Source organism: Stegostoma tigrinum, chromosome 19, assembly GCF_030684315.1.
Source record: "Stegostoma tigrinum isolate sSteTig4 chromosome 19, sSteTig4.hap1, whole genome shotgun sequence".
Lineage (NCBI taxonomy): Eukaryota > Metazoa > Chordata > Chondrichthyes > Orectolobiformes > Stegostomatidae > Stegostoma > Stegostoma tigrinum.
Genome location: NC_081372.1, coordinates 41458558 through 41472128, shown reverse-complemented (window position 1 = coordinate 41472128; position 13571 = coordinate 41458558). Strand labels below are relative to the sequence as shown.

Here is a 13571-nt window from a genome sequence, read left to right as displayed (position 1 = left end):
AGTCCTTTTGCATGATTTTTTTCTTAAAGCAGTTTGCGTGCTATATTGATGAAAGGGTGAAAGTAGACACCAAAAAGGTTTGAATGTTCAAATTTAACATGCGATTTTGGGTTTAAGCTGCTGATTATCACAATTTTGATTTGTCAAGAGGTGCTAAAACAAACTTCTGAGGATTTAGAACTCAATTGCTGATCAGAAGCAATTTTCATGGAGAAATATGTCTAGAGGCTTCACATACCCTCTTATAGAGTAGCTGAAACACACTGGCAGGTTACATGGAGCCTCAGCAATCAAGAGAGAGAGTGAGCAGGTTTTCAGATGTAGCACTGGAGGATCTGAGACGAAGAGATGTCCTGTACTCATGGGGACAAAGGAGTCCAACTCCCATTCCTGGCCCCCTCTCCAATCACATGTGGGCTGGCTCTGACTAAACTTACGTCCTACTCTTCTGCCGATGAAGATGGAACTCTAACAAGGTATCCAGGATGAAGCAGTTCCCTTCTCTTGCTAATACCTATAATGTGTTCATGAAGAATTTATCTGTCTTAGATGAAATCATCAAAGAAATTTCTGATTTTCTCATTTTGAAGACTTGACAAGCAGTCCAGGAACATTTTCTGATATGGTTCAAATCTCATCCTAAAACCTGCAAGTGAATCGTAAAAGATGAGCATTTCTTCAAGTTGCACTTGAAGTCTTCAGTAACAATTTGTTAATTCCCAATCAGCTGTTTGGAGGCGGTGTTAGTTCAAAGACTAGACATCAAGTTGTCATGTTGTCTTATTAATGAGCATTAGCAAGCAGTTGGGAAATTGCTGTATGGAAAATCTCAAAGAAATCTATTGAAATGCAGCAACAGGTAGTCATGTTTTTCTAAACCACATCAGTTGGCCTAGCAATCAAGGCTGACCAGTAGATGTTTTCTGAACCCTCACTGATAAATTTAATCTATTTTTATGTACAATGAACCAAAGTCTTTAAAATCTCTCAGATAACAACACTTAAGGAGAACTTTGCAGCCTTTCCAATGTGTCTCCATCTACACCATGAAATCAAGACTCTCCCACAGCAGATTATTACAGTCGGAACAACCAAAATGAGCGCTGTTTGAATTCAAATGGCCCTCCTGAGTTTACAGTACCTCTCCTGTGTGCATCAGGCTCCATTCCTTTCTCAGAATGGCAAAAAATGGATTCATTGGGAATGGGGTTTTGACCTCTGCACACAGGTCCTGCTCACTATTTTTAGAGGTATTTGGTGTCTTCCTAATTCTATGAAAATATGGCCTTAAATTAGAAGGTACTATAACCTGTGTGGCTCAGAGAGGAATCTGCAAAGCATATAAAATAAGTGAACAGGCAAAACTGTGACAATTGGAGCTCAGTAGTGGCGGGTGTGAAATCATTCATTTTTGATTTGAGCAATATGAATTGGAATAATTTTTGCAATGGTTATGTCTTGGAGCTATGAAGAAACAAAAGGATTTGGGATCCATGTATGCAAATCACAGAAACAAGTGCACAAATACACACACTGATGTTAAAAAGAAGTGGTATTTTCGTCACTATATCAAGATAGTTTGAATACATAGTTTCAGTTGTAAAGAACCTCAATAAAATATCCGACTTGAATTTAGCTTTCAGTTTCAGGCGCCTCAGCCCCAGAATTATTCCAGAGCATATTGATGCGATTATAAAAATGAAAACTAAATTTAATCAGTTTGATGCAATAAAATTATTTCTTCTGATGAGGGAATTCAAAATAATAATGCACAATCTTTAGAGAGAGATAGGCTATACAGGAGCAAAATCAAGGGATACTTTTCCAGACAGAGTTTAATAGAATTCTATCACTCCGTTTCTTAAAAGGTAATAAATACTGGTTCAAATGAAATTTTCATGATTGAGATTAATGATTTTTAAGGGATATGAAGCAAAAATGTATGAATGGAGATCACTTACAGAACACCCAAGATTTAAGTGAAGGATAAAACAGGTCTCAGGGGATGAATTTGCTGTTTCTATGATCAAGATGCAACGCTGTTAAAATGGGCATAACATAGCGTTTATCCCATATGTGTGGTATTTGCTGTCCTTGTAATTTTGTTCTTGTTTTAATTTTCATGTATTACCTTTGTCTACTTCAATTTAGAAAAGTTCATCTTGTTGACCTAACAATTTATATACCCTCATTTTAAAGTACCAAATGCATAATAATGAACTTAGTTCAGCCAAATGTATCAAATTACTTCTTTAAATCAGTCCAGTACAGTCCATGCACAGAAATCTTTCGATGTCAATTTACAGTTCTAGTTGTAAATGGTAGTGTGTTTAATACCAGTTTGAGTATGTACATTACTATCATGGATAGATTCAAAAGAAACAGCTCCTCTTTAATTGTCTTAGATGGGCCAGTGGAAAAATGTTCTCTTTTAGATAGTCCAGCCTTATCATAATAGATAAATTACTATTAGGGTTGTTAGTAAAGAAGGTTATTGTAGTATTGTAGAAATCAACCACATTTTTATTTGAGGGCCTACCAAACTAAGTTGCACCAGTGAAACTGAGTTTTTTTTACAGAAACTACATGGGACTTCTTCCAAAGGCTGGAACACTTTAATAAGGTATGTAGAGAAGATTTAATTTCTGACAGCTTTGAATTATGACCTACAAAGGCAAAGCAAGTGAGATATACTTTTGATAATGTATTGTAGAAAAATGAGCACTGAATGGAGACAAGATTACATTCAGGGTAAGTTGTGTGTGTGAAAATTCTAAAAGAATGCAAAAGTAGTTTATGTGAGCTGAAAGAAGGATAACTGGAGGTTTAACATGGGGAGTCCCTGTCTATAGCACCCAGACAGAAAAAAGCTGGAATTCTGACAAAACAAAAAAAAAATAAATTTTTGAGTCTGCAAAATACAGTGCACTCTTTTATAACTGGAGATATCAAATTTGTTATGATAGCAAAGTAAACTCTATGGCAACCGTTGTAATACTCTGGTGCTGACTGCCCGGGAAGGATGGGGAAAGCCGTTTTGTTTGTTATTTCTGGCAGAGCTTGCTGGCTTGACTTGCTCTTATTATGTAGGGGGACGTTTGAGAGCATTCTTTTCCACATGAGAAATGTTGCCAATCTGGCAGGATCTATCACAACCCCAAACCCCTCCCCCCTCCTATTTTAGCTGTTTGCCTCCAAAATGTCTGATCTCCTAAACACAGAGCGTTTACAGTGGCAAAAGTTGTTGGAAAAAATTAAACATGCATGGCCACTTTGCAGAAGATTGTTGTATTGCTTAATAAGGCTTCCCCTCTATAAACAGCTCTTGTAAACTGCTGTGCACAGCTATCTACTGTACTTCTTATTCACTTACTGGCCTGCCAAACTTTAAACCTTTTGATCATTTTCTTCAACTCTGGAACAACTAAAGAAAAACTAATGAGGGTTTGATTTGCAGGTAGCCCTCAGATTTTGACATTCAGCAATTTTTGTGTTTTAATCTTTAATGAAAGCCATACTGGGATTTCTGTTTTGTAAGTGCTGATACTTGTGATGTACTTCCAATTGAGGACAGGGTTTTGTTGAGAAAATAGGAAAACACTAAATAACAACCGCAGGAATAAAATATCTATTTAGTTCACAGTATATTGTTAGCATTGTACTCTATGAATGATAAGTTAATATTATTGTACAGAGTTTCCATGTAATAGAATGTTTTCCCTGATACCACCCACATTCGACAGGCCTCACATTGTTGCTCCTCATTTCACTATGAGTCATTAAAAACTACGAAGGAATTTGTGCATCCAAAAGGTTACGAGCTTATCTAATCTCTTTTTTGTTTGTACAGTGAAAACTCTGAATGAAGTAATAATGTCCCTTGGTTCTGGAAGTGTGTTTTCGGAATTCTTACTCAGATGTCAACATTTGACAATGACAGAAATGTTTTTGTATGATGGATAACTCTCATTTGCCTGGAGAACTGCAAAAACAAATTAAACTGCTGATTCTATTTCAGGTGCTTTAAGAGGAGGTACATGACCTATTTGGTATTGCAAATATTTTCCAATTTGCAATTTTTTAAAGGTTAAAAAAATTGTCATTTCCTTGAAGGGTTATGGAAAATGGAAAATTCTCACTAGTGCTGCAAGGATGTCCTGGGAACAGGACAAAAGTAATGCTTAAAAAGCAACAAGTGTCCACTTCATTTTTTTGGTAACTCTGCATCTTTTAACTAAATCTACTATATTAACCAGGTTGACATTTTTTTTCTGTAAGTTATTAGATGCACCAAAGCAAAAACCGTGAGGACCATATATTTGTCATGATCGAGATGTGACATTGCTAGTTGCAGTATATCTCCACTGTTGTACCTGGGAAATAGCACTGGAGAACATAGTGAGGTCATATAGAGAAGGCAGTCTCACTGCATGACTTTCACAACACATGGAAGATTTGATATTGTGAAAACAAACTGTATGTGCAAAAGGTTCTTGATTTTTGTGCATTTCCTGGCATGGGAGTCATCTGCCAGGTGGGTATATCAAAATTGCAGTTGTGTAACACCACAGTTTTTATTAAAATTAATAGACAGAAAATATGTTAGGGAACACACATGCAAGTTCCATACAATTACAATTACAATTACAGTTCCTTAATTACAATTTTTTTATGTTTGGAGAGCTACATAGGGAGATTTATCTGTGTAATGTCAACCAGAGTTTGTTTAAGTGTTAAGAGAGTGCCTCCTGTTGCATTGGTGCTCAGTATATTTAACTGCTGGATGTGGATGTTCTGCACATATGTGTAAGCATTTGTGCAGATCTCTGCTGGATCTGGCAGCCCAACCACAGGCAGACAATCTGAGACTGGTAGCTACACAATAGTTGAACTTTTAACCGTGAAATTCCAGGAGTCTTTCAAATTATCTAGTATGAAAGATACATAAGATTTAACTTATTCGCTTTTAAAACATATGATTTGTTTTCCTGTTGGAAACGATTCAGAATCTCAGAATACTAAAGTGGTTTAAAGAACAGAGAAAAATTTCCACTGAACTGCGCAAAGAGAAAGTAACGGCAATATGAGGAGAATTGCTTTGTGTGCTGTGGGGTTAGGATCTGGAATGCCTGAGAGTGTGATGGAGGATAGTCCAGTCATGGCTTTTAAAAGAAAATTAGATATTTACATGAAAGGTCAGACTAGGTGAGTTTTTCTTGTAGAGAGCTGGAAAATACATGACAGGCCGAATGGTTACAGCACAGAAGGTGGCCATTCAATGATTCTATTTGGAAATTGGTAACTCTTCCTTTGAACACATCGCAGAGGAAATCTTCCTCACTGTTCCATCAAGTTACGAATGTTAACCAAGATCTTTACATTCAGGAGTGCAAGAATCATTAGTTTTGTTACAGCTCTGTAAAGGCATGTTGAAGCAATTAGTAAAGGAAACTGCAGGTGACAGAGAAACTAGTTTGCGCTTTCCCTTGGTACTAGCATTCTCGCTTCTCAGTTGTGGGTCAAATCCCACACTAGGAACTTGAATTCAGAACCAATGTTAACACCAGAGTGCCATTCGAAGAGAGAGATAGGAGCTGTTTTGCAGATGAAATGTTGAACCAAGCCTGCTGTCAGATTTCACTGGTCAGAAATTAGTGTAAATATTAATGAACCATATCTTTGTGCATTAATCTGGGGCTTTGTGTCAAACAGCAAAATCCATTCAAAGGAAAGGATTCTGTTCACTGTGCCTGCTGATAGCAAGGCAGATGTCAGTCGAAGTTATGAATGCATTGTCAGCATTTTGCCCCGCGCTGGAAAATTTTCAAACCACAGCAACTGACGCACAGTAACGACTGCCGCAGAGTACCTGAAAGCATGCAAACACCACCCACGAGTTTGACATTGCTATATGGTTTCACAGTCAAATGGTAACATACTCAGTTTTAATGCTTTTGGGGTGGGGAATGCCAAAGCAACATTATGTAGACCCTCATATTTGTGGGAAGGAAATTGAGGTAGAAGTTGGATGTGCCATGCTAACCAGGTATGCCAGAAATGCAGTGCCATAATATGACGACAAATTTACAGACATGACCTCTTTTTTTGACTTTTTCCTTTTTCTGTTTCCTGGCTGTCAATCACCCACATTAAGAGGCTTCTGGCTAAAGTGGGAAGCATGTGCTGTATGTCACAGCCAATGAGTAGGAAGAAGGCAGGCAGTGGCATCATGGGTTGGTAAACGAAGACATTACAGAGGGACAGATCATAGCAGGAGATTACGGAGTAGGGCTTGTGTTTGTTAGTCTGTCAGCAGGCCCTCTGTTGGGAATGGTGCATGGAATTGCAATGTGGCTGCTGTTTCTGCAGAAGAAAGACTGAACTCAGCAAATTATTTGGGTTGGGGGTTAGGTGCAGGTTAGGGATAAGACAAAAGGTAGTATTCACTCATGCTTCTGAACTTCACTCAGCTGCCATGTTTCAGAGAACCCTGGGAGACCCGATTGTCAACCATTAAATCTAAAAGGCGCTTGCAAATTGGAGGCATACAGCATGTGATAACTGTTTTCACATGCTTTCCAACTACAGTTCACCATCACTACTCACCCACCACCTGCCATTCCCCAAACCCTTAGAGATTGCTGCATTCAAACCTGAAGTAGCAATTCTTACTATCTCTAACTGCAAGAACTGCAGATGCTGGAGTCAGAGATGACACAGTGTGGAGCTGGAGGAGCACAGCAGGTCAGGCAGCATCAGAGGAGCAGGAAATTTGACGTTTTCGGGCTGGGAACCTTCTTCAGAAATGGGTAATTTCTGAAGAAGTGTCCCAGCCGAAAACGTCAAATTTCCTGCTCCTCTGATGCTGCCTGACCTGCTGTGCTGCACCAGCTCCACACTGTGTTAATTCTTGTAGTTAGTTGGGTTTCAAATTTTTGGAATTTAATTATCTTCCACCCATTCAGGGTAGAGTTAAAGTCTGACAACTTTATCATCATTCGGGATATCATTCGATTAGAGAAAATTGCAACAATGCCAATTGGAAGCTAATGTTGCTGCAAAACAAATTGCAATGCAAAGGTTCATTCAATGTAACACGGACAGAAACTGGATGTTCAACACATGGGATTCAGTTGTGTGAGTATAAAGTTGTAACATAAAATCAGGTTGTGCAGCTTTTACAATATTATGTGGATTTGCCATCAATAGGGCTGCAATTCCCATGAAAAAATACACGAAAGGTAGTAGAGATACAACTTCCACCTTTAACAGACTTGTTTGCGTTGTAAATATGCAAGAGATCACTGCAAAAGTGATTGTATTTCAGAATAGAAACTTAGCCTCCTTCGATAATGATGCAAACAGATTCATATCTATCCAATAGAGAAGTCTAAATCTGCTCTCCTAATCATTTAAAATAATTAATAGCTACCTGATAAAATAGGCCAGTATTTTAATAGAATTTTTGAATCAGTGGAGTTATATCCATAATCTGTTGTGGAGCATATTATGTTCTTTATTCCCATGCTAAACAAATTCAGATTTAAAGATCTTTAAATGCAAATAAATAGACACTTAGCTTCACTTCATCCCGTTTCATAATGTAATGTCATATTTATTCTGGCTATCCCAATATGTTGAAAGAAATTAGTCACACAGAAACTTCACTGGAATTAAGCTCTTTATGTACAACAAAATGTTAAGATTGCATCACCTAAAAATGCAACCGATTTTACATCAAAATATATTTATCCTTTCATGTAATACACCTATTTAACTTGTTAGGTTCATTCATGCCATGGCGATATCACAATTCGTGTATATAGCTTAAGTGTAGCCAGTCGTTTTTGGTGCAGCAAATTTGAACGCCAGGGCACATCTGGTTCTGTATTGTACAATACTGTTAACAGTGAAACTAACAGAATTAATCATATTGTGGATTTTATATCGATACTAACTGCAGAAAATTAAATTGTGTTAATAACAATCTAGAGGATATAATTGTTTCATTGTTAATATCTTCCTCCATACATTATTATTGCTGTTTATCAGTCTTAATTGTTACATTCATGATAGCTGTAAATGGGATGATGTATGTCACAATGTAGCACATGTGGTCTAAATATGTTTATGTTAGAAATAATGCACATTGTAGTAATTACAAAATATTAATTATTATGAATGAAGGTGACAGTTTAGGACTAGAGTATCACTATATAGGACATAGAAGCATGTGGTTTATAGAATCATAACAGTCCATTTGTTCCAATGTATCTAAGTTAATTTTTTGGGAGATCAGTCTGAAACTAATCCATATGCTCAGCTCTCTTTCCATTTTCTTTTATCTTCCACTACTTAAATATCCAACTTCCTTTGAGAGGTTACAACAGCCCCTGTCTGAATCTCTCCATCGTGGCTGAGAATCAAATGCTCAAACAGCATGCTGAGTGGCTATGTTCCTCTTCATCTTTCTCCTCTCTCTGATTACTCCAATCAGAAAACATTGTCTTTTCTTCTCAAAGGCTCGAGTAAATCTCCTTTTTGGCTTCTTTGTTGCAAGGAAGTAGTTCCTGTATTTTAAGTCTCTTGATGACTAGTTTCTTATTCATGGCATCATTTTGGCCAATATTCTTTAAACCCCTAATGACCTTTCTAAATCTGGTACTCCAGCTATGAACTTAGATAATAGGTTATACAAATTTATTTCTATTTTTCTTGTGTCCTATGTGACTTTTTATAAAAACCAACTGCAAAACAGCTTTTTGTGGCTTTATTAATCTGCACTTGTATTTTGTAGAGTCAGAGTTGTACAGCGTAGAAACAGACCCTTCAGTCCAACTCATCCATGCTGACCAGATATCTTAAATTCATTAAGTCCCATTTATCAGTATTTGGACTGTACCCCTCTAAACCTTTCCTATTCAAGTACTCATCCATATGCCTTTTAATTATTACAATTGTACCAGCCTCCACCACTTCCTCTGGCAGCTCATTCCATACATGCACCAGCTTCTGCATGGAAAAGGTGCCCCTTTTCGTCCCTTTTATATCTTTTTCCGTCTCACCTTAAGTCTATGTCTTCTAATTTTGGGCTCCCCTACCCTGAAGTACTTGAACAATTGGTTCCCTCTGTATATTTATATCCCTCAATGTCTTTACATTAAATGTACACTTTTTTTTACCTCTCAAAAAATGTTACTGCAATATTTCTCACTGTATTTAGGATTAACTTGCACAGATCAATCTGTGTTTAAACTTTTGATTTACGTGCATGAGCTTTGCATCTAAAAACAGTTTAAAATGAGTCTCAGATTCTAGACACGTCTACTATGCATTATTGATTTTAGGGACTTTTTAATGTGTAATACCTATCATTATTCATATTGAAATTTTTCATTCAGCAGGGTACTTTTTCGTCAACCTCAAAGTGTATCAGTTTCATACCTTGCTCAGGAAACCAATGCAATGCCTTAAACATTGCAGAGTGCCTGTTTTCCCACTCACTGGGATGGAAGTGAGTTGAGTCAATCTTCTAAACAGAACTTAATTTCCCTTCTGCTCTAAACAAAAAATCACGTCCTGAGAATGATCTTAAAATATAGCTTTTTTGTGTGCTAACAAATGTTGTTCAAAGCTGATGTATTTCTGGATTGAGTTAAAACATAAAAACTGTTTTCACTACATGGAGAATTCTTTATGGGCTCACATTTATTTTAAACTAAATTTCAAACCAAGTTGGTTGTGTGAAACTACAGAATAATGTGTTAAACTGAAATTAGTTTAGTATCATATAGCAGTGTGAGTGAAATAATAAAGTAACTGGAATAAAGTAATGACAATATAGTGCATCAATTGTGATAGCAATTAAGTATGTTAAATAATACCATAATGAATGGCATTTTTATGGGTGGTATAAACTAATGATAGAGTAATAGAAAGAAAGTAATTCTTGTCTAATGAACGGGATAAAGTTGTGCTTGCATTAAGAATGAAGTGTCTGCTTCTTTTTGTTTTGATAGTTCATTCCAGTTTTGATTGCAAGAGACAATAATGCATTCTGTTCTCGCCTATACCACAAATCCTGTGCCACATTAACATAGGCAAGGAGATATGAGAATGAAACTATTAGAACATTCAAAGTGCAAACCCTAGTAAATTGCATGTACCAGCCGAAAATTAGTAAATGAAAAGTACCGACTTTCTAATTAAACCCTATACATGGCTTTTTGTTCAGACAGCTATTTCCTTAGTCTGGATACAATTCTAAAAGTTTTAAAATCACAAATTGTAATAGGCAGAAATTGCCTCACATGTCCACCGTAATACTTAAGAAGAGGAAAAGAAGCAGTTTTCCAAACAAATTAATTATCCACGCTCACAATCTGAATTGAAGGAGGCCTGTCTCATATGAAGAATGGAACACTTTGCACTTTCAGACATCTATTGGAATTGGAAGTGCAATTTTACAAACTTCCTGTATTTATAAGAAGTGAAAACACTTTGCAAAAGAATTCTCCTTTTTTTGGGTCAATTGAGAACCATGTATGTGCAGTGAAGTAAATGCAGAATATCTTGATGTTCAACTCTTCAGCTGCGTGTGCTGGATTATCTATAGAACACAGACACAAGGATTATCTTTCCTGCAAAGACCATCAATTACATGAGACATGTAATGATGTAGACAACCTATTGCCAACTTTCAACACACCTGTCCCAACTAAGTTTTGTTTAACTATGAATCCTGTGTTGAAAAACTCCCTTGGACCCCGATATGCTGACTTTAAATATGCTTTTATAAGTTACTACATAGCCATGACCTTCCTCCCACTAACCTTGTCAATGTATTTGCAACTTCCTCTAATCCTACATGCCTATACATTCCTTTCATTATTAACTCTGACTTCCTGTCTTTCTGCTCTACTTTCAGCAACAGAATGTTTAGGCAACTTTGCTTCTGCAAAATGGAACTTTGTTGCAATTTGTCCATAAATGCTTTCATTTTGTTGTCTCTCAATGTACTTTTCATTCTGCCTTTGAACCTCTATCATTTTGGATTTATGATAAAAACGTAAGTTAGTTTTTAATTTATTCATGGTATATATGTATCAGTGACAAAGCCAACATTTATTGCTCATTCCCAAATTCTGTTGGTGTGATGCTGAACCTTCTTGAAATGCGGCTGTCCTTGTGGTGTAGGTTTGTTCACATTGTTGCTACTTAGGGATTTCCAGAATTTCAGCCCAGCAAAAATGATGAAACAGCGATCAAGTTTGAACTCAGGGTAGTGTGCTCCATGGAAAAGAACTTGCCACTACGATTGTTCTCAAGTGCCTGTTCTCTTTATTCTTCTAGTTGATAAATGTCATGGGTGTAGAAGGTATTGTCAAAAAAATTGCTGTTGTGTGTCTTGTAGATGATACACAGTATAGCCTCTGTGTACCTGTGGTGGAAGGAATGAATGTTTATGGTGGTAGACAGGGTGACAATCAAATGGTATTTTCCTAGATGTTAACAAAATTCTTGAGTGCCGTTGGAGCTGCACTCAGCCAGGCAAGTGGAGGGTATTCCATCATGCTTGCAAATTCTGTCTTGTTGGTAGTGGACAGACTATGGGAGTAAGAAGATGAGTCATGCATTGCAGAATTCTCAGCTTCTGATCTGTTCTTGAAGCCACTGTATTTATGTGGCTTGACCAATCTCTGTATCTTTGCTGCTGTTAATTCTAGATACATTGGCAGCACATTTCTGAAATGAAACAGGATTAATCCTAATAAATAAGCAAATACTGCTTTGATCCTTGGATACTGTGGAAAAGGATGACATCAATCAGAATGTGAGCTGACTTCAAAGGTGCATCTTTGCTCATTGGCCAAGTCAGTGCCTCTGGCCACCTGAATGTTTGTTTGTTTTGTTTGAGCAATATTTTGCTAACAGAAGGCATTCTTTCAGAAGATTTCTGCACATATACCAATTTGTTCTGTTCAGCGCAAGGTAAGAAATGATTATGTTATGAAATCAGTAGCTGCCAAGATTGCCTTTTTTTAGGTTGCTTCAAATAGTTTGAAATTATTTGGTTTGTGCATGCTTTAATTTTGGGGTTAAGTTGATGTCAACACTTTTTTGTAAACTGCCGAAGCTGAGGAAGCCTTTCCATAAATAAACTAGCTTATGAATTGACAAGTAACAGACAATCACAATTAAGTAAATTTAATGAATTGAAAGAAAGATATTTGGAAATTTTAATCAAGATGCCCCCAGCTAGCCACCCAGTCTTTCTGAGCAAAGACCCGGTCCATTCTGAGGGCAGGGCTTCACTAACATGCTGCTAGCCAGCTGTATGACTCAAGTGACCGGCATGGTGGGTCAAGTGGGAATGTGAGGTGGCAACAGATTGCAGAAAAGCAGAAATGACGTCAGCAGTCCACATTATTCTTGTGAAGTCTGCTGCAGCAAATGTACCAATCCTGGCCCTAGAAAACTAATACTGGACTTTAATATTGTGGAAAAGAGGTATAAGTTACTGAAGTTTTTTTTTAAATCTTGCAGTCAATAAGACAAATGCAAGAATGTCAAATTTCAAACTGCACCAATTTTATACCATAGGAGAAAAGGATGCTGATTAGTTCTCAAGTCAATTTTCTTTGCTGGGGAGAAATAAGCACCCAGGTAATATAAAAAGTGGTGCACAGCTTGAGTGTATTACTTTTGTTTGCAGAGAACAAGCCCCTATATGTGAAAGTAACCCAGTGACTGGTTTAATGAATAAAATGGCATGTTCCTTCAATTATTTATGATACATAGAGTAAAGTCCATATTCAACTGGACCATGCTTGCAAAGGTCAAACAAAATATCTACTATTAAATGAGGTTCAGCAGCACTTCTGAACAATCTTCAATGTGCTAATGTCTGTACAAATAACTAATTCAAGGTTAGCAGTCGAGCCTATATCATAGATCATTTGCACTTTCGGAAGCGACACGCATTCGTACTTAGGGTCCACAAAAGCATGAGGAGTATGTTCAAGCTTTTTTCTCAATTACCTTGAAAATTGAGGAGTCTGTGCTTCCCTTTGGCTTTCTCCATGTTAATGAATCAGCCAATTAGAGTCAACTTTCCAATCGTCAGCAATCTTTTTTTTCTCCTGCAGAGTAACGTTCTTATGATTGTTTGAAATTTGGCATTCTTTCATTTGTGACTACAAGTCAACAAGTTTCAGCAACATGCTATTATATTTGTGGCCTCTTTTTCTGGGAATTTAAATATTTCTCAGCACAAACTCTACATAAACTCTACCTTCAAAACTGTACCAAGTGAACATGTACGATGGTAGTGCCCCTGATTGCCTGATAAATAGGGCTGACACCTGATTCGGGTGTGTTGTTGGTTGCACAGCTAAAGGCCCAAATTAAGCAGGAATGTAATGGTCACTTGACCATTTTGTCAAACCTTCTACTGCCCCATTAGGACTTTCCAAGTGTACTAGTAACTAAGACAAGCAGAAACTCATGAAAAAAAAATTCTTCAGAAAGGAAGAAAAGAAACTGTGGATAATTTCAGTAAATAATCTCAG

The 13571-nt window shown here is 37.0% G+C and overlaps 1 protein-coding gene across 4 annotated transcripts in view; it reads left to right on the top strand.

Annotated features, from left to right (window-relative positions):
• The window catches only part of nfatc2a (nuclear factor of activated T cells 2a), a 196312-nt gene that overhangs the window by 161136 nt on the left and 21605 nt on the right, over positions 1–13571 (top strand). For 3 of the 4 annotated variants that reach the window (XM_048549698.1, XM_048549699.1, XM_048549696.1), the window contains one exon: positions 2580–2623. The exons of the other annotated variant lie outside the window; for it this stretch is intronic. In XM_048549698.1, the coding sequence (XP_048405655.1) occupies positions 2580–2623 (44 nt within the window). The remainder of the gene's footprint in view (positions 1–2579; positions 2624–13571) is intronic. 4 annotated transcript variants of the gene reach the window in all.